We start from the raw sequence: 21,010 nt of genomic DNA on the forward strand, positions 1-21,010 counted from the left end.
GGGCCCCAAAGAGAACAATCTTGCGTGTATATGACAAAGAAAGGCCGGGGACATAGAAAATTTCTAAGGATTTGGGAGGAGCTAGGGGGATCTAGAGGATCTTGTACATTAATAGAACAACAACTTCTTTAGCTTTTAAGGGCTAAGTAAATGCCCAAAGGATAGGTCAAAATGATAGATCTGTGGAGATGAGGGCACAGGAAAAAAAAAAAAAATGATACCAGAGTGGGAAAGACCTTTTAAAAAATCAACTCATCACTACATAACAAGAACTATAGCTGCAGTAAGTCAATTATACCATTTATTGATGGAATGATACTGGAAAGCAATCACTGAAAAAAGAGCCTTTTGAATAGAATAGTCTACTAAGTGAACCATTTATTTGAAACACAACATGCAAAAGATTGTCAAATATGTCAGTATAGAAGCCTGTGGGTTTATATATAGACATCTCAGCAGTGCTTTTCACAAGTTCCACTCCATATCACATCAAGCAACCGTTTGGTGATTTTGGGGGATTGTTAATAGTACCTGTGTCTTGGAATAATTAACCATATCTTAGTTGGGCTTCTTAGAATAGATCTGTTCACATTGAGATGTGTGAAAGAAAAAGAGTTATTTTTGTTCAGTGGGTGAGCAGCACTTAGCAATAAGGGAAGGTGACAAACAGTTTAGCTTCTGAATAGAGAACGGTCTATTCAACACTGTATTTTGTCGATAAAGTTTCTTTTTGGTCCCAAAGTTTCTCTTCGGTGCCTTAATTTCTTCCTTCTGATTTTCGGGAAAAGACAGAGGTATAGGTGAAACTGGCATTGGAGACCTCGATGGTAGACATCTTGTGGAGACCATTTTAACCGGTGATTGAGTTGTTTGGCCAGTAGTAGGCTTGGATGAAAGTTCTTGGCATGGATTTAAAATAGAACTTTTGGGATTCTTATCATAAGTTTCAATCAATTGTTTTGTGGTGGAAGAACTTTTTAGAGACGGTGGTCTAGTATTCCATTTATATTTGCCAGCATTGCTCCAATTCCATTTTAAAGTATTTTGCTCAAGTTTGCAAGAACCAGAGTTGTTTTTACTTTTTTCTTGACTTTTATCTACACAAGGTATCTGAAGACTCAAAGAGGCACAAAGTTTTGGCTGTCTCGCTTTTGGTGTAGCTTTGGAGGAAGAGGGTCGTTCAGTAACTGCTGGAGTACAGAAAGTCGTTGGTAGTCTTGGCCTCTCTTTTTGAATAGTCATATGTTGTAATCGTTCTAGTTCCAGTAAACGAGTTATCAAGTGTTCAACAGAGCTTTCTGCAGGTTCCACTGTCGCTTTCCAATGGTCAGATTTGGAGAGGGCTAAATTGTGCAAGTCTAGAGTACTGAAAGCAGGAGGGAGAAAATCAGGATATGGAAATACTTCATTTGGCTCCTCGGTGAAAGGTTCCTCAACAATTTTTATTGTTTCTGGCTTCAAGTTCAGGTCCATCTTTTTAAAAGAGCTAAGTAAAGTATCATTTGCTTTCTCATTTTCTGATAAGTCACTTTCATCTGTTAAATTTTCTTCCACACTGCTGCTTCCATGTTTCAAATTCCAATTTGGAGCAGGTAACGTTTCACCATCGTTGTTTTCTATAGTTGAATATGAACTAAACTGAATCTCATTTCTGTTCTTGAAAAAGTCTCCATCAGCATGGGGCCAGCAGAGACCTAGTGGCACCGGCAGTCCAGGGTAAGGACCAACCTGCTCATCAGCTGAAGTGCTTGTGAATGGGTGGCTCAGAGTGAAGACCCTGATAGGATTAGTGGTTACATTAAAGCCAGTTTCCACTGAAGATTTTTTGAATTCCCTTTAAAAAATAATTCAATGAATGGTTTATTGACTAGAATTAAAATGCTGTGAAAATGTGATAAGGTTAAGTACCTTTTATCAAAGGCTGGTTAATGTGTAGTTCCCAATGGCATATGTGGATCTAGCTACCTGTAACAGAAATGTTAGTTTCCAAAAATGCTCTAATATACAACTACATAAATGTTTTAAAATATAGATTAAAATATTAACTGGGCATCCCTTTGTGCAAGCACAGGTGACTAGATTATGATACCTAAAATGGCTAACTGTGGCTGTGGATAGACAATAGGTTAAAGGTGGATAACTATATGTTTGCCGATAGCGTACATGCGATTCTTAGGTTTGAAAATGAGAATATCTAACTCAAATTGAAATTAAAATGAAAGGTTTATTGATCCAGACTTAGATAAAAGGAAACTCAAAGAATGTAATTAGGTTACTTTAAAAAGCCTTCTATGTTAGCCACTGTGGTTTTTAAAAATTACTGTAACAAAAAAGGAAGCGAACAATGTCTATCAAAAATTATCCCAGATATAGTCCCTACTAATTTTCATGTAATCATGCTCTTCTATTTTAGGAGTAATTCTAGGTATTATGGTAAAATGAAAACTACAAAAAAAGCCATAGAATATTGAGCTTCTAGTTAGTTTTTATTGTTTAAAGATAGCTAGAAATACTGAGATTGAAAGATTTGATGCATTAGTTGACATAGAGGCTTGATATCCTCTTGCTTCTTTTTAAGCCAGTTGACATTAAAGATAACAAAAGAATCTGGAAAAGTTTTGAAAAATACTTTCGAGGCCAGGCGCAGTAGCTCACACCTGTAATCCCAACACTTTGGGAAGCCAAGGCAGGCAGACTGCTTGCACCTGGGATTCTGAGACCAGCCTGAGCAACATGGCAAAATTCATCTCTACAAAAAATTAGCTGGGCATGGAGGCATGCGCCTGTAGTCCCTGCTCCTCCAGAGGCTGAGTTGGGAAGACCGCTTCAGCCTCAGAGGTTGAGGCTGCAGTAAACCATGACTGCACCACTACACCCCAGCCTGGGTGACAGAATGAGGCCCTGTTGCAAAAAAAAAGAAAAAGATAAAGAAAAAATACTCATGTAGCTAAATACTAGGTATACTGCCTTGCCTTTGAAAAACTACAGGAAAATCACTTTAAATCTATAAGTGTTAACAGACACGTACATGTAGTATGAAGAGTGTGAAATCCGGAAGGGGGGCCTAGGTTTGAACCCCTTTGCTACCAGTGAGTGAGCAAAATGGAAATGATAATACCTAACTTGGAGGCAGTCTGAGAAGCAAGAGAATTTATATGAATGTGCTTTGCAAAATGTTAAACACTAAGATACTACTTTTATTCTTTTTACTTGTTGATGGTTTATTGAGGAGAAAAATCTTTCATTGATACCAAACCTCCATTTCTGCAACATTATTAAACCTATCCAATATTAATAGCAAATGCCCATCAAACACATTGTTCTGTTTAGTCCTCACCACCTCATGAGATAGGCACTTTTATTTTCCACCTTTAACAGATAAGGAAAACGGGGGTGTAGAGTGGCTAAAGTCGCACATCTAGGAGGTGGGAGAGCTGGAAGTGACTCCACGTGGTGGACTCCCATGCCCCTGGTCCTAACCACTGCATTCTACTGCCTCCATTTGTTCACTCCTCTGCTACTGTGATAAAATTCAATTCACTTCATTTGACCGCTTATCTTGAAATACTTTTTCCCACCTGAGGTTTTTTCTCATAAAAATAGCCTTTTTTATCCCCATCAGCACCAACATTGCTTTAGGTCATCAGTCACCACAACTGCCATAGAACTTGATTTCCCCATTGAATTTTAACATAAAGTGAAATTCACCCCAGGCCTCACAGAGGTAAAATCCTCTGACTAGGACATGGCTGATATCAAGTGAACCACTCTCCTGCTAAACTACACAAAAGAGCCATGAAACTCAGGATCCGTGAGCTAAGATACTATGTAAAAGTTCCACAAAGCAGTCCTCAATAAGCGTTCATTTCCAAATACTAGTAACCTGGGTATCTAAGAAGCCTTCTAGCTAGTCCTAATGCAAGGTAAAGTTTAAGAATCAAAAAATAAGAATTAAAAGTCAGGAGCCGGGCGCGGTGGCTCACGCCTGTAATCCCAGCACTTTGGGAGGCTGAGGTGGGTGAATCACGAGGTCAGGAGTCCAAGACCAGCCTGGCCAAGGTGGTAAAACCCCGTCTCTACTAAAAATACAAAAATTAGCCAGGCATGGTGGTGGGCACCTGTAATCCTAGCTACTCGGGAGGCTGAGGCAGAGAATTGCTTGAACCTGGAAGGCGGAGGTTGCAGTGAGCTGAGATCATGCCATTGCACTCCAGCCTGGGCAACAAGAGCAAAACTTTGTCTAAAAAAAAAGATAAAGAATTAAACTTGGGTAAGGCTGGGTGCAGCAAACCACCATACCTATGTAACAAACCTGCAGGTTCTGCACATGTATCCCAGAACTTAAAAAAGTATAATAATAATAATAAATAAAAAAGCGGCCTGGCGTGGTGGCTCACACCTGTAATCCCAGAACTTTGGGAGGCCAAGGTGGGCGGATCACCTGAGGTCGGGAGTTCAAGACCAGCCTGACTACATGGAGAAACCCCCGTCTCTACTAAAAATACAAAATTAGCTGGGCATGGTGGCCCATGCCTGAAATCCCCGTTACTCAGGAGGCTGAGGCAGGAGAATCGCTTGAACCCAGGAGGCAGAGGTTGCAGTGAGCCGAGATCGCGCCTTTGCATTCCAGCCTGGGCAACAAGAGTGAAACTCCATCTCAAAACAAAACCTCAGGTAAGGTCTGAGAAGTGACATACTGTAATGTCTATGAGCCTGAGCCAGGTTACTTTCATATCCTGGTTCTACCTTTCATTAATACTGTGCGACTCTGAGCAAGTTACCTGTCACCATGCCTCAAGTGTCCTCAACTATAAAACAGGGATGATGATAACTACCTTCCTTACATGGTCAGTTGTGAGTTAAATGAACTACTACATATAAGGAATAAACATAGTCCCTGGAATGCAATACTACGTTCCTATTACAGTTCCTTTCGCCTTCAACAGGAAGCCCATACTTTATCCATCTAAAATCTTCATTGTCAGAACATAGTAAACCTCTTGATTCCCACCTATTCTAATTGTCTCGTGGTATTTGCAGCCACTTCCTGTTTTAGGGTGGATTTCTATCATTGCCTACTATTCCCACAGAACACTATTTTCTTCTGCTTGTTCATGGTCCTTGTATTCCAAGTAGTTATCTCATGTGTATTTAAATGTATTTCAGTAATTTAGGGTGTTACAAAATAACTATTCGCTTACCTCTTCTCTATGGTACTTCCTTCATTAAGAGGACAATTCCATAATTGAAAGATCCCTTGTTTACTATTCTGATGACAGAAAAATAATGGGTAATAGTGTAGTAGCTGCATATATTTTTAAAAGATAATATTTTAAGGGTATGATGAATCAAATCCCACCTGTGTACTTTTTTGAGTATGTGCCGACAAATTAGGTTCTGGCATCAGCTGCTCCACTGGAATTTCCAAGTAGTTCTATAAGGCAGCAGAAGACTTTTAAACATAATATATCTCTGTTCCCTATTCTTGTTCTAACAATGTATAGCTCTTGTTCTAATTAAGGAATACATGGTAAAATTGAATGATACTTTGTTTATATATAAAGAAATCTTTTGTTTTTACTGATTTCAGCAAAAATTAGTATAACCTATTTATTATAAATACCAACTAAACTGTTAATAAGACTTGAATATCATTAAGATTGTCTTTATTTTGCAGTTAAATGTTTTATGTTCTGATCAAAAAGGATAAACAAAAAGATTAATTTTCCACTACTTCAGAACAAGATATTGGTCATTTCAACTACTTCAAGACTTTTTGTTTTTGTTGCTGAGACAGGGTCTCCTTCTGTCACCCAGGCTGGAATACAGGGGCACCATCTTGGCTCACTGAAACCTCCATTTCCTGGGCTCAAGCAATCCTCCTGCTGAGCTCAGCCTCTCGAGTAGCTAGGACTACAGGCATGTGCCACCATGCCCGGCTAATTTTTTTTTTTTTGGTAGAGATGGGGTTTCACCATATTGCCCAGGCTGCTCTCAAACTCCTGACCTCAAGTGATCCACTTGCCTCAGCCTCCCAAAGTGCTGGGATTACAGATGTGAGCCACTGCACCCAGCCTGCTTCAAGACATTTTAAAGAACAGGACTACTTCCTTTTTGACAATAACTAAAAAAGACTATACTCAATTTTCATTTATAGTATTGTTATACTGAAAAAAAATGACAAAATATTAATGTAATAACCAATTTGAAACTCTGTAAAATATTTGACTTGTGTGAAGAACTCTACAGAAATGAAATTTAAAGTTTAACTTTCAGGAAGGAAATTTTTTTTAAAGAACACACTTATAATTTTAAAATAGTATGTTTTATGAATACTTTAAAACCAAATGTTTATCCTTACCTTGTTAATTTTGCCTGAAATGTGTATAAAAAATGACAATTAATACTTACATAAAACTGATTATATTCAAAACAAACCCCCTTTTCATATGAGTGATTCTTTCAGTATAAGTATACACAGCTACGATTTCTTACCACCTGCTGCTCCATCCCTTCCAGCTGGGAGGTTTTTATTTTCAGGAACAGGTACTTCTGAATCCAAATTCCAGTGAGATAAGTTCTAAAACAATATTTGTTTTAGGATAAACTTAACATTAAGAAAACATAAAAACCTCAATAATTTCACACGTTCTTTGGGTAAAGTATGACAAAAGGCACAAAGCTTCATGACTCTCACCCCTCATTATAAAGAACTTCTCAGCATCTTTGAGGAGAAAGCAATTTTCTCTTAACCAAGCCCTTATCAGCTTGATAACATCTATTGTTGAGAAATTAGAAAGGCTTTTACAATAATTTGTGGTTTCATTCACATTTTGTTAAAAATAATAACACACAGGTTTGCAAAAATGATTTTTAAAATGGAATAAAATGTCCTGTTCAGTGTGTCTCTGGAACACAATCGTGCATTAATCAAACTTTCTATATCTGAGTATCAGATCTAAAAGCCTATAAAAAGCTGGGTCTGGTGGCTCATGCCTGTAATCCCAACACTTTGGGAGGTCAGGATCACCTGAGGTCTGGAGTTTGAGACCAGCCTGGCCAACATGGTGAAACCCTGTCTCCAATAAAAATACAAAAATCAGCCAGGTGTGGTGGCACACATCTGTAATCCCAGCTATTTGGGAGGCTGAGGCAGGAGAATCGCTTGAACCCAGGAGGTGGAGGTTGCGGTGAGCGGCAATCACACCACTGCCCTCCAGCCTGGGCCATAGAGTGAGACTCTGTCTCAAAATAAATAAATAAATAAATAAATTTAAAAAATGAAAGCATATAAAAATCTTTCCATCAACCACAGGAAGTCTCTAACCCTCACATTATATTCCGCACTAACCAGCCCACTACTCATTCTGGCTTCCAGGTGTGGAGAAACACTTAGGAAATATTCAAAAGAAAGCCAAAAATCAAAAGGGAAATGTACTAATAACAACTGAGTATTTATGCTCCAGACATTGCGCAGAGTGCTACGGGGGAGAATGTGGGAGGTGTGTAGAAGACTGTAACAATTTATTCTGGAAAACAGAAAGTGAAGAGGTGATTCGTTTATCAGAAAGTAACTTTTTAGGAATGAACCCAATTGTTTTCTATCTCAAAAAAGCATTGTAAATTAAACTCTAAGCAAATGAAATGTTAGGCATTGTTAGATACAATCTCTTCATTAAGGAGGAACAGAGAGAAATAAGCTTCAAAACAGCATGAGGATTTAATTTATCCACAAAGAGGTATCTCCTGATAGGAAGGGTAGTTGAACATTGGAAGGGAGGCTGCAGATTATCTTTCTCTACAGATTTATGAAAAATATAATACAACTAATACTCTGCTCTCTGGTGTCATACGTATAAGGGCTAATCTCTACATGAGAATCATCACCTGGGGAGGTTTTTAAAAATAATTGTTAAGAAAAAAAAATCCTGATTTTAAAGAATGACGGTGAGGGCCGGGCGCGGTGGCTCAAGCCCGTAATCCCAGTATTTTGGGAGGCTGAGGCGGGCAGATCACCTCAAGTCAGGAGTTCTAGACCAGCCTGGCCAACTTGGTGAAACCCCATCTCTACTAAAAATACAAAAATTAGCTGGGCGTGGTGGCGGGCGCCTGTAATCCCAGCTACTCGGGAGGCTGAGGGGAGAATCGCTGGAACCCGAGAGGCAGAAGTTGCAGTGAGCTGCGATAGTGCCACTGCATTCCAGCCTGGGTGACAGAGTGAGACTCTGTCTCCAAAAAAAGAAAAAAAAAAGAATGAGGGTGAGGCCCAGGTATTTGTATTTAAAAGATCCTTTTGTAGTTCACAGCATGATGACTGGGTTTTTATGTTCATGTGTGAGATGTGCCCCTTCAAACCTTTTTACGATATCTGGTGGATTTTTAAGCTTTTTTCAGCTATATAAATCCTGGTACTCTTGTATGAAATGAAAGTGAAAGAAACATCCTCAGTTGATGAAACTGTGTTGTTGCAATTATAAAATAAAATGAATGTAACCAGGCCAGGCATGGGTAGCTCACACCTGTAATCCCAGCACTTTGGGCAGCCAAGGTGGGTGGATCACTTGAGGTCAGGAGTTCGAGACTAGCCTGGCCAACATGTGTCTACTGAAAATACAAAAACTAGCCGGGCATGGTGGCACATGCGTGTAGTCCCAGCTACTTGGGAGGCTGAGGCAGGAGAATTGCTTGAACCTGGGAGATGGAGGCTGCAGTGAGCCGAGATCGTGCCACAGCACTGCAGCCTGGGAGACAGAGGAAGACTGTCTTGTCTCCAAAACAAACAAAAAAAACCCAAAAACAAAAAAAATTAACATAACCAAATTGATCAACTGGTAAAGAAGGCTCATTAACTAAACATGAAGTCTGACAGTGTGCAAATTTCTTAAGAGTTGGGACTTGATCATGCTTTGTGATATCCCACCTGCCTTACCAATATTTTTCACAAAGGGCGTGTGTGTGAAAACAAAGGAAGTGAGCACTGCCTGGTGGATAACAAGGTAGCACCTTTGATGAAGCCAAATTGCAACTTGAAATGTTTGGCATTTGGAGAAGAGCGGCTAATTTTTCCTTCGTAAAAAGAAATAGAAAATTTCCATTTGCCATTCCAAACGTGCCAAAAGGAAAACACAGGATAAACTGCCCACGATGCAAAAGCAGCAAGGGCATCACTGCAAGAAAACTCCAAGGGAGTTGTCTTGGCAACAGGAGCTGCTGCCCAAACACTCAAGTTCAACAGCGTCTGCCATACCTCCTGAGAGATGTTTGACACACGTAGGCTGTTAGCACAGTTCTCATTTCTTCTCCCCATTTTGTTGTAGCTGCTGCTCTGTTTCCTTAAAATCCTATACAGATTGTGGGACAGGCACATTTATGAGTAAGGGTCAACATTTATAAAAAAGAAAAAGTGTGAGTTTTGATTTCCCATCGAAAGGAGGTAAGAGAATGCTTAGAAAGCAGAAGAGAGGGGCTAGGCGAGCAGGGTGAGGGTGACAGTACAAAACCAACCAGAAACAAGGGGTAAGCCTGAATCAAAGGGAACACAGACAACAGCAAACTAGCAGATCTCAGAACAGAAGATTAGGAAATTGAGATCAGAGGTGAGAAAGCAAATACCAGCTAAGAAGATGAAATACAAATTGGAACAAACCATGGTGAATTATCCAGAACTTAGAAAACAGGGGCACAAAGTCTCCTTTTAATCATTCAAAACAATTGCTCCATTTGAAAGCAGGATTGAACCCTTACAACTAGGCCAGGCAAGCACCTCGTGCATATTTCGGAGACACCAAATCGCCCCCAGGACCAAACAATATTTTCCATACCAATCAGTCAAGGTACCTAAAACGTTTTAACCCAGTGCCGTTTAAGGTAAAAGAATTAGAGAACTCTAAGGTAACAAGCAAAACAGTCACTGGATTAAGGTATGGCTATCTGGAAAGAATAACTTTTTTTTTTTTTTTTTTGAGACAGAGTCTCACTTTGTTGCCCAGGCTGGAGTGCAGTGGCATGATCTCGGCTCACTGCAACCTCTGCCTCCTGGGTTCAATCGACCATGTTGGCCAGGCTGGTCTTGAACTTCTGACCTCGTGATACACCCACCTCAGCCTCCCAAAGTGCTGAGATTACAGGCGTGAACCACTGCGTCTGGCCAAGAATCAGAAATTAAAGCCACCGCACTAATCGGTCTATCTGCTAATCGTTTACAATTGATTGTCTCCTACAGAAAAGTGTAGGAAGAAATGGGAGATTTAGTTTAGGTAGGTTTTCAGCCAACACCGGTATTGGTCCACCGGGGGTGTGCATGCCAGACACTGGGTTTGAACGCAGGAGGAAGGCGTTGCTGAGCAGGTGGCGCCGCCTAGGGCCACTGGGTGTGTGTCAAGGAGGAGCGCATCCAGTTCCTGGAAAAGGCCACCGCACTTGAGGGACGGCCCTGGGGACCAAGGTCGCCTTGGGTACTGCGAGCTGGGGGACTGGAGCTTTAGGGGCTGGTGGGCGTGAAGGCGCGTGTCTCAGGGAGCTGCGAGGCCCCCGGGAAGAGGAATCGCCTTTTCCTCCTGAGCTGTGGCCGGACTGGGTGGGGAGCCCAGTTCCAGGGGTAGCAGGAGGGGGCTGCGGGATTCCCCGGTGCCGGGGCTCTTACCCCACCTCGCCGAAGGCCCAGGTGTCCTCCCCGGCGTTCTCTCCTAGCGCGCCGCCCTGAGGCCCCAGCGCCTCCGCGTGCGTGGCTGACGGCTTGGAGGGCGCCCCCTCGGCCTCGGCCTTCCTGCAGCGGGGGACAGACAGGGCGGCGGGCGGCCTCGAGCGCAGCCGGGTCGACGGGGTAGGGACTGCGAAGCCCGCGGGCCGGCGCAGGGGTGGGAGTCGGGCCCAGGGCCCAGGCGGCACCCAGAGAGACCTGCCGGGGCCGGGGCTGCGGCTCCGCGGGCTTCCCCACCGGCCGGGTCTCCCGGCAACTACCAGAGAGCGGGGGCGCCCCGGGAGGCCTCGCGTTCCACCAGGTCCACCGGTATTCGCGGGCCGCGGGGTCGCCGGCGGCCGCCCAGGCGCAGGGCCTCTCGGGGGTCACCCGGCCGCCGAGCCCGCGGGACGGACGCCGCCGCCCAGGGAGGACAACACGCCTCAGGCCCCGTCCCTGCGCCCCGCACGGCCCCCTCTGGGGCTGCGCAGCCCACTGGGCCATCCTGGCCTGGAGAGGCCGCCCCGGGCCTCGCGGGAAAGCCTGAGCCTCCCGGGCCTTCTCGGACTTTCCCCTCGGCGTCCTGGACCTTCTGGGGCCTTCCTGGGCCTCCTCGGGCTTCCTTGACCCTCCCCGGGCCTTTCCGGAGGCCTCCAGGCCCTTCCCTGGGCCTTTCCAGGCTGAACTCTCTGCAAGATGGCCAGTAGGCCTCTGGGACCCGGGGCCTGGCCCACCCGCCTCAACTCCCATCAAGCCAGGAGCACCGCCCCGTACGTACTCCTCCAGACTACGCTAAAATGTAAAAGTTACATCTATGCTTATACAATATATTAATTAACATAGAGGAAGAGGCATCCTTGTTGACACCAAGTCCATCTGGTCAGTTTCAGGTCCGTCGTCCGCCTTTCAATAGGAAGAACAAAAGATAATTTTTTTTTCCTGTAGAGGATACATTTAAATCACAGAGCCCAATTTTGTAACCCTAAGTGCGTATCTCTTATTACAGCTCCATGAAATAAGTGGAGGGGTGGGGGAAGAATATCTGTATATCTAGTTAGATACATCTACATAGCTATCTCCCCCACCTTTTGATACAGAGAAAAATTTAAAACAAAATTAATTCTATATGTAAGTACAGCAAATGGATACTAAATATCATATGGGGGTTGAGATCACGGCCATGCCCCTTTGAGAATCTCCCCATAAAAATGCCCTATATACCACTTGTGGAACACAATTTCAAGGGTCTCTCAGGTTCTTTGATCCCTGACCCCTGACTCTTTCCTCTGCATTTCCATTTTCTCCTCAGAAAGACCTTCCCTTTAAAGAAGCCCTTCTCACCTACCGCCTGCCTTACTCTACTTCATGACACCCTGTTTTTATTTTCTTCTTTGTACTCCTCAGAATGTTGCTGTTTACTTGTTTTTGTATGGCCTGTCTAGTTCATACCCGTAGAATATCAGACTCCATGTGGGTAGGGGCCTTGCCTGTCTAGTTCATTTCTACATCCCCAACCCTTTCAAAGGGTGCTGGGCACAGAGTAGAAGCACAGTCGTAGAAGCACAGTCGATGTCAGTGAATGGGCAAGATCTGTGCAGGCCTCATTCCTTGCAGGCTCCTTGGAGGTTTCCCTTCTAGGCCCTCTCCTCCTTCGGCTGTTTTCCATACTGCTGCTCTAAAATACAGACCTGCTCAACTGCCTCCTGATGCCTGAAGAAGGAAACCTAAATTCTGCAGCCATCCTTTAGGTATCTGCTCATCATCTTCCCAGCGCCCGCTTCATGTCAAGCACATCGGACATTTTACAATTTTCCTAAACACGCTCGTCCAGGGTATACATCGTTGTTACTCTTCCTGTAATAGTACCTCCTTTTTATCTCCTTTTTTTTTTAACCTGGCTAAATTCTAGTCATACGGTTCTAACTCACAAGTCATTTTTCCTGATTGTTCAGGAAGAGTAAATTGCTAGAAAACATACAGAAAAAAAAAGAAAAAAGAAAAAACAAAAGTAAGTTACTATCTCCTCCAAGATCCCTACTTGGTTATATTATAATCATTTATTTATAGTCCCTTAGTTACAATATAATTATTCATTTACAATATCTCAATCACTTTCTTTTCAACATCTTGAAGGTGATATCTGCCCATATTCTATCTAACAGAGTGCCTGGCATGTAGTAGGTAAGGCACTCAATAAATGTTTGAATTGATTTAATTGTTGCAAAAATAGTATTCTCTGAAATGTATGGTGTGGTGACTATATGCCAGGCATAGTGCTGAATATTTTATATGGATTAACCAATGTATATGCCTGATAATCCAATGAAGCAAGTACCACTAGTTATTCCTATTTTCTTTTCTTTCTTTCTTTCTTTTTTTGAGACAGAGTCTTGCTCTGTCACCCAGGCTGGAGTGTAATGTGTGATCTCCGCTCCTGGCAACCTCTGCCTCCCAGGTTCAAGCAATTCTCCTGCCTCAGCCTCCCTAGTTCCCTAGTAGTTGGGATTACAGGCACCTGCCACCATGCCCGGCTAATTTTTTGTATTTTTAGTAGAGACGGGTTTCGCCATGTTGGCCAGGCTGGTCTCGAACTCCTGACCTCAGGTGGTCTGCCAGGCTCAGCCTCCCAAAGTGCTGGGATTACAAGCATGAGCCACTGAGCCCAACCTAGTTATTTCTATTTTATAATTGAGTAACCTGAGCCTTAGATGTATTATGTAATGTTTCCCAATTTACAATTACTAGAAAAATTGTGAATAGGGGTAAATATTGGGGTTCATGTATTTCCAGCTATCGCTTTCTACAAATATATCTAGCTGGGAAATGTTCCCTGCTCTTGAGACAGAAATTACGTGTGCATGTGTGTGAATTCCACATATCTGGCTTACACATTTCCCATCTTCCTTGCTTTATGTTTCTGTTCATGCCTTTTTTCTGTTATTTCAGAACTCAAACTGATTCCTGATCCCTTAGAGTCCTTCTGAGATTTGTCATCCATAAATGCATCCCCTAAGATTCTTTTCCTTAACAGAACTTATTCTTAAAAATGTTCCTTTCATATTATCACCCCCCACTCAACTGGTCTTCCTTTCTCTGGAGACTTTTGAATGCTTTGACAACAGCATCAAAATCATGGCTGGCCCTTCCCTCATTGCTAGGTGTGAAATAGGAAAGCAACAACTTGGAAATGGTGTCCTCTCCAAACCCTTGGGTGTGGTCTGGCTCTGGCCCAGTGTAGGGGGTTGGACAGTGGGTCATTTTCTACAGCAGGTCAGACCCAGCTTAACATCAATCCCAAGGCCAAGAAAATACACCTTCCTTCTGTTGGGGCTCAGAAAACAGTTCCCCAAAATGAAGCCTTAGGAAATAGCCTCAGAAGCAAAAGTTTTTCTCTGACCTTCTTCTGCCCTCCTGTCTCTCAGTCCTACTCTCCCTCCGAGGCTAGCCTGAGAAACTAGAATCCCTGTTTTCCAATGCAACTTACAGAAATCAGAATGCTTTTTTCCCAAAGCCAGCCATGAAACCTAAAAATATTACTCTAATTTTCCCTTTGCCTTTCTGTGTAAAAACTGGCCATAAAGAAATTATCTGACCTACCTTGTTTGACTGTAGGTCATAAGACCCCCATTCCAGAGACTGCCCTGCCCCATACCCAGAAGGAAGGAATACTGCTCAGAGAGGCCAAGAAGAGTCTAGAGAGACAGGACTTGCTGGGTTCCCCCACTCAGCCTATTAGCATTAGATCAAACCTTTTTTGTCCAATAGTATTTTTACACAGCTGTCCATACTTTGTTGAACCTAAGCATAAAAATGGAAACTCTCGCCTGTATTTCTGAGTTTTCATTCTGTACACTCCCATGTATAAACACATGCTAAATACATCTGTATGCCTTTTCCCCATGCCTTTTGCCTGTTGATTTTTCAGCGAATCTTCAGAGGGCCAAGCCCTTGGCCCCTGCACCTCCAGCCATCTCGTGGCCATTCCCAGGATTCAGATTTTAGTGGTAGCCTCAGCTTCCCTTACTTTAAATCTGCACCTCTTTAGCTGATCCTGAGTGAAACCATTCTTTCATAAACACAACAGGATGAGGCAGATGCTGTCTATCTCAGGCATTTAGCAAGCTCTGCTGCCCACCTCAGTTTCTCCTCCTATAACATAGGCGATGACATTGACTACCACGTAAGTACTTGGAAAGCACCTTGCGATAACATTGCTTTTCATTGTCCTGAATTACGCAAAGATATGTCAGCAGTAACATTACTTAGTTTCTAATTATTCTGGGGGGAAAAGGCTTCTATCTGCCCTCCTTCAGTATCTTTCACCTTTTGATATTACCCATGCATTTGTCCTCATCTTCCTTTGCTGTTCCCTTTAGAATTGCCAAGGTCATGGCTGGTCATGTACAGCAGAGTCTTTTTTTTTTTTTTTTTTTTTTCCTTTTTGAGACAGAGTCCCACTCTGTTGCCCAGGGTAGAGTGCAATGGCGCAATCTCAGCTCACTGCAACCTCCGCCTCCCGGGTTCAAGTAATTCTCCTGTCTCAGCCTCCCAAGTTGCTGGGACTACAGGCACATGCCACCACGCCTGGCTAATTTTTTTGTATTTATGGTAGAGACAGGGTTTCACCATATTGGTCAGGCTGGTCTCAAACTCCTGACCTCAGGTGGTCCACCCGTGTCGGCCTCTCAAAGTGCTAGGATTACAGCTGTGAGCCACTGTGCCCAGCCTACAGCAGAATCTTGTTCAATATATTATGTAACATTTTCTGAAAGTTAGGACAGTATTTTCTAATTAATAATATGCAGTTTTGTTCTCAAATAAGATGCTAAGTCAGTGGGAAACATTTCATTTCAGTTATGAGCAATTTGTATTTAACATACGATTTAGCAATCTAGTCTTTTTTTTGTTTTTGCTTTTTGAGCAACTGCTTTGTCTTTTAGTAGTGGCTAATTTATCCTGATTTAGAACTCGATTCTATGAGCATTCATCTTAAATATACCTTCTTGTGTTTATATAGTTCCTTTTTAAGAAATATCTATGCAAATATTTCTAATTTGAAGTTTTAAAAATTAACCTTTAACACTCTGCTCCCATAGCAATGTGCTGTTTGGGAGGCCATTGTTTTGTTGCAAATAGTTAAGAAATATTGTTTAAAAACTATTTATTCCTAGAACATGTGATAGTGATGTATATGAACATATTTCCAAAAGGAAGCAAAATAAACACATCAATCACTGAATTTCACATCTGCATATGTTGCAGCTAGTGCTTCTGGATAAATTCTCAATCATGTATTTTCTCCTTTGTTTTGATTTAAGACTTGATTTCTGCCATTTGAATTGCTTCATAAGCCTTTCTATTTTTCAGATGCCTATACTCTGTAACTCTATTTTCCTAGCCTTATATCACAAATTCACTTTAAATTTTGGTTAACGTTTCAGTGTCAGAACTTACTTTCTGGTGCCAGGAAAGGTGTAACTTGAAGTCCCTTTCTGGTCGTCAGACCCCTCCCACCTCATTTGTTGTGAACGGAACACTTTCTTTAGAATGCTTTCCTTAAAAAACTTGGAGATAATCTTCTCTCTTTGAACATTACTGAACACCTTGCCTTCTGGAAGCCAGCTGATCTTGTCACACCCACCATGGCAGGGGGGAAGAAGAAGGTATTCAGGAGACACAGAAACCCTCTTAGGAACAGAAAAAGGAATTGCGTTTACCTGAAAGTCATGAATAAAAGATCAGCCTAAGTAGAAAAACAACCCAGAGTCATGCAGCTGCTGCGCTGCGGGATCAATTTAGTTAATAACACACTGCTAGCACCTCTATGGGCTGCTGGCCCGGCATAGCAGCTCGCATCACAACAAGAAAAGACTTGGGAGAAAATAATATGTTAAAAGTCCAGTTTTGAAAAGGTAAATATATTAGCCACTGAATAATAGAATTGGAAGTAAGAGGAATACAAAACAAAATACAAAATGAAAGCATTTGTTCCATCCAGGAATATTAGTACCATGGGCTGAGGCCTGGTTGGCACAGATCAAGATCACACAGCTGGTTAGCAGCAGAATATTTGCCAGGCGTCATTCATGACACGTCTCTCCTAAACAGTGTTCTTTAATCACACCATAATTAGAGAAAATGAATGAGATTGATTCCTAGAAGTGTTAGTCATTGTAGATATATATATATGTGTAAAAAAATATATATCCATCTGATAGTTTATTTAAAAACAAAATTTAATAATTGTGACCTACTTCAGATTTCAACCAAGGTCAGCATGCATCCGATAACTATAAACATTCCATCAGTTGCATTGGTATAGTCATTGAGAGCATTGACTAAGAACATATGAGTCCATTGACATGAAGTGTAAAGAATTACATTTTAGTAGATCACTTCCTTGGCATGTTGAATTACTTAAAACATGGTTTGTTGTTTGCTATTTATATAAATGAAGGTTTAGAGGAATGCACTCAACTTTGCTTGGAAGACAGAAGCCGGGGATATGTCTTTCGGCTGCCAGAATACTCTACCACACTTCTCCCCACCAAAAACACCTGTAAACCTAGGAGAATCACACTGAATTCAAGTGGTTCTTGTTAGTTATATAACATTTTAAATATGTCCTTGCATTTAAAGTATTTTTTTTTTAAGTTTGACTTTTTGAGTTTGCAAGTTGAAAGTTAAGAGATGGAATAGGCCAGATGTAGTGGCTTGCGCCTATAATCACAGCACTCTGGGAGGCTGAGGCAAGAGGATTGCTTGAGGTCAGGAGTTGGAGACCAGCCAGGGCAACATAGGGAGACCCTATCTCTACAAAAGAAAAATAACAAAAATTAGCTGGGCGTAGTGGTGCACACCTATAGACTCAGCTACTTGTGAGGCTGAGGTGGGAGGATTGCTTGAGCCCAGGAGGTCGAGGTTACAGTGAGCTGTGACCACACCACTGCACTGCAGCCTGGGCCACAGAGAGCAAAATTCTGTCTCAAAAAGAAAGAGAACGAAAGGGAAGGGAAGGGAGGGAAGGGGGAGGAGAGGGGAGGGGAAGGGAAAAAAGAAAGAAAAGAAAGCCGGGTGAGGTGGCTCAGGCCTATAACCCAGCACTTTGGGAGGCCTAGGTGGACAGCTCACCTGAGGTCGGGAGTTCAAGACCAGCCTGACCAACATGGAGAAACTCCATCTCTACTAAAAATACAAAATTAGCTGGGCGTGGTGGCACATGCCTGTAATCCCAGCTACTCGGGAGGCCAACGCAGGAGAATTGCTTGAACCTGGGAGGCAGAGGTTGTGGTGAGCCGAGATCACGCCATTGCACTCCTGCCTGGGCAACAAGAGCAAAACTCCATCTCAAAAAAAAAAAAAAAAATACTTGTATAGATCTATATATATGCATATATGAATGGAATTTTATATTTGCCGCTCTGGCCACTAATGTATCATATGGTGTAATAATGATACTTTAATAGTCTTGGCCAGATGTTTTTAAGGTTGGTGAAAAGCTGGTCCAAGCTCCCAGATTTACCATAGCATGCTAGGCTCACACGCCTTCTCTGCTTCTCACCAGCCTGCAGTGTGGTTCTCCAGCTGGTTCATGAAGAGTAGAAGAATTATGGGGAACCTGGCTCCTGGTAGAGCATGCTGAAATCCAAAAGTAGCTGTAACAAACTCTATTATTTGCATTTTTGTTCTAAATCTGATAGTAGTTCTTAGCAGCTTCTATCTTGCTCTGGGCTGTGCTATCAAGTGTGGTGATTTAAGATTATTTAATACTTCTATTGTTCTGTGCGTTTTGGTCTGCAGTGAAGAATGGCTTCTTACCGGAAAAGCTCCAGTTGAGCATTTGTTTACTTTGTTTTCTTGGTATTAGTTTGGATAAGAACATAAGCAGTTTGGCTTCTTACCTGTGTTAATCTGGGCATTTGCTCAGTTTTGGACGCTGAAGCTCTTTCCTCGGTTATGCTGAGGACTGCACTGATGTAACCACTCTCTCTTGGCGCCTGGTAGGTCTGTGGAGCCTGAATTAGGTACATACTGGGAGCAAGGCTTCTACAAAGTACCAGATGGGAAAATATCACCGGATATGTGCGCCCCCACTTTCCCCTCTTCCTTTTAGCAAAGCTCTCAGTTTTCCCCAGAAATGGTCCATGTCCAGACACAAGACTGGAGTTTCTGCCAAAAATTCCTGAATGACTTGGCAGAATATATTCAATGGGCTGGTTTTCTCTGCTTTGAAAACGTAGGATGAGCACTCAGGGTTCCGGACCAATACCTGGTCCATTGTGACTCTCAGAATGCCAGGCAATAAGAGATCAGAAAGCCGGTTCCACTGCATCTTTGAGATGGAGGAAAGCTTGCCAGGAGAACAATTGCACATCCCTCCACTCCTCATGTTCTCAGTTTGTTCCTCTCTGTGATGCAACCAGTATCATGAGAACAGCCAGCAGCAGCTCCAGCATGATGAAATTTTCACTCCTTGACAAGTGTGAGAAGCCGAAAAACTATGCCCAGCCAGAAGTTTTGTGTCACACCTTTGACATGCTGTCTAACCTCCACAAGCTGCTTCCTAATCACCTAATGGAGACGCTTTATTCCTACAGGAGTGAAGAGGACAAGAAAAAATGTATGTGGGTAGAGGTTAGGCATGAGTTCTTTTCAGTAAGCATACACTTTATCTTGATACAAACTGCCTCTACTTTAAGCCGTAAGTAAGAACTTTTACTCTTTATTTTACTTAGTTTCTTTTTATTATTTTTTGAGATGGGGCTCTCGCTTTATCCCCCAGGCTGGAGTACAGGAGTGCAATAATCGTGGCTCACCACAGCTTCAAACTCCTGGGCTCATGTGATCCTCCACCTCGACCTCCCCAGTAGCTGGGACTACAGGTGAATTGCCACCACAATGTCTAATTTTTTAATTTTTGTAGAGATGCCTCCCAGCCCCTCACACCACCATGTTGCCCGGGCTGGTCTCAAACTCCCAAGCTCAAGTGATCCGCCCGCCTTTGCCTTCAAAGTGCTGGAATTCGAGGTGGGATCCCCTGCACCCGGTCAGAACTCGTTCTTTACATTGTCAGGGTGATTGGTCCTCTAGACACATGTCCCCATCCATGGGCTTCCAAGCTTATTCTGGAATGTACTCATGTGCTGATTATCCATTGCTTCTTCATGTTCCTTTTGCATAAATAGTCTTTTGTGAGCCAAGTTAGGCCTGACCTCTTCTTTTTTTTTTTTTTTTTTTTTTTTTTTTTTTTTTTTGAGACAGAGTCTGTCTCTGTCACACAGGCTGGAGTGCAGTGGCGCAATCTCGGCTTACTGCAAGCTCCGCTTCCTGGGTTTATGCCATTCTCCTGCCTCAGGCACCTGAGTAGCTGGGACTACAGGCGCCTGCCACCACATCTGGCTATTTTTTTTTTTTTGTATGTTTAGTAGAGATGAGTTTTCACTGTGTTAGCCAGGATGGTCTTGATCTTCTGACCTCGTGATCTGCCTGCCTCAGCCTCCCAAGTGCTGGGATTACAGGTGTGAGCCACTGTGCGCAGCCAGGCCTGACCCTCTTCGTTAGGCAAGCTTACCTGTGGGAAAATGGAAAGGGTACTGAGAGGGAAATGCTGCTCAATTTACAATTTAAGCTTTATATTTGATTTTAAGATTAGGGAGAGAACTTCCAAGTGGAAAGAGGGCAGGCTGTGAACTTTGTTCCTTTGCTCTGTTTCCTGCTATTCCTTCCTCCTGTGGCCATGATTGCACCATGAAGAAGCTGGATATTTTCTTTTCTCCTGGGGATTATAAGCAACCTGTACTTTTTGCAGTTTGGAGTGACCTGCCACTCCTGAAATTCTGTCAGGATCATTGATAATGGGGCCAATTTGCAGCATTGGGTGGAGTCTGCTTCCTAAATTGTTCCTGCTTAAGTGGAAGACAAAGGTAGAGGCAGCCACCTGTGCTCATGAATTTAGAAAACAAAATAGCAGCTGCCACAGAGATTAAGATGCAATTCCGAGGCCAGGAGCCGTAGCTCACACCTGTAATCCCAGCACTTTGGGAGGCCAAGATGGGCAGATCACCTGAGATCATGGGCAGATCACCTGAGATCAGGAGTTCAAGACCAGCCTGGCCAACATGGTGAAACCTCATCTCAATTAAAAATACAAAAAGCAGTTGGACGTGGTGATGGGTGCCTGTAATCCCAGCTACTCGGGAGGCTGAGGGAGGAGAATCGCTTGAACCTTGGAAGTGGAGGTTACAGTGAGCCGAGATCGTGCCATTGAACTCCAGCCTGGGCGACAAGAGCGAGACTCCATCTCAAAAAAACAAAAATAACAAATACTATAGA

The 21,010-nt window shown here is 42.8% G+C and overlaps 2 protein-coding genes and 1 pseudogene across 14 annotated transcripts in view; 2 read left to right on the forward strand and 1 right to left on the reverse strand.

The window, feature by feature from the left end:
• Positions 1 to 286: 286 nt before the first annotated feature.
• Positions 287 to 18,907, reverse strand: FAM217A (family with sequence similarity 217 member A). Of its 9 annotated transcripts, XM_033216087.1 has the most exons (9): positions 18,580 to 18,907; positions 16,133 to 16,365; positions 10,643 to 10,765; positions 9,248 to 9,341; positions 6,496 to 6,580; positions 6,362 to 6,375; positions 5,360 to 5,434; positions 5,202 to 5,269; positions 287 to 1,834 (listed from the first exon to the last, which is right to left on the reverse strand). In XM_033216087.1, the coding sequence occupies exons 1-9, from the start codon at positions 18,706 to 18,708 to the stop codon at positions 616 to 618; spliced, it is 2,040 nt and encodes a 679-aa protein (XP_033071978.1). In that variant the 5' UTR covers positions 18,709 to 18,907; the 3' UTR covers positions 287 to 615. The 9 variants fall into 9 exon arrangements, with proteins under 9 accessions (XP_033071978.1, XP_033071979.1, XP_033071982.1 ...); XM_033216088.1 differs by lacking the exon at positions 9,248 to 9,341 and having other exon boundaries at positions 10,648 to 10,765; XM_033216091.1 differs by lacking the exons at positions 16,133 to 16,365; positions 18,580 to 18,907 and adding an exon at positions 7,334 to 7,529 and having other exon boundaries at positions 10,643 to 10,738.
• Positions 8,288 to 8,378, forward strand: LOC117088931 (annotated as a pseudogene).
• Positions 18,484 to 21,010, forward strand: part of CUNH6orf201 (chromosome unknown C6orf201 homolog) — a 51,857-nt gene continuing 49,330 nt past the window's right edge. For 2 of the 5 annotated variants that reach the window (XM_033216097.1, XM_033216096.1), the window contains exon 1: positions 18,972 to 19,379. In XM_033216097.1, coding sequence (XP_033071988.1) covers positions 19,106 to 19,379 — 274 coding nt within the window. In that variant the 5' untranslated portion in view covers positions 18,972 to 19,105. Of the gene's footprint in view, positions 19,380 to 21,010 lie in introns of all 5 variants that reach the window. The other 3 variants (XM_033216100.1, XM_033216098.1, XM_033216099.1) reach the window with 3 other exon arrangements.

The sequence above is a fragment of the Trachypithecus francoisi genome, unplaced genomic scaffold (genome assembly GCF_009764315.1).
Source record: "Trachypithecus francoisi isolate TF-2019V2 unplaced genomic scaffold, Tfra_2.0 Lachesis_group10, whole genome shotgun sequence".
Taxonomy (NCBI): Eukaryota; Metazoa; Chordata; class Mammalia; order Primates; family Cercopithecidae; genus Trachypithecus; species Trachypithecus francoisi.

Coding starts and splice junctions, on each gene's coding strand:
- FAM217A (XM_033216085.1), bottom strand. CDS start 11,428: ATGGGAGTTGAGGCGGGTGGGCCAGGCCCCGGGTCCCAGAGGCCTACT. Junction 6,581..10,642: donor TGGGCCTTCGGCGAGGTGGG/GTAAGAGCCCCG, acceptor ATATTGTTTTAG/AACTTATCTCACTGGAATTT. Junction 5,270..5,359: donor ATACTCAAAAAAGTACACAG/GTGGGATTTGAT, acceptor TTCTGTCATCAG/AATAGTAAACAAGGGATCTT.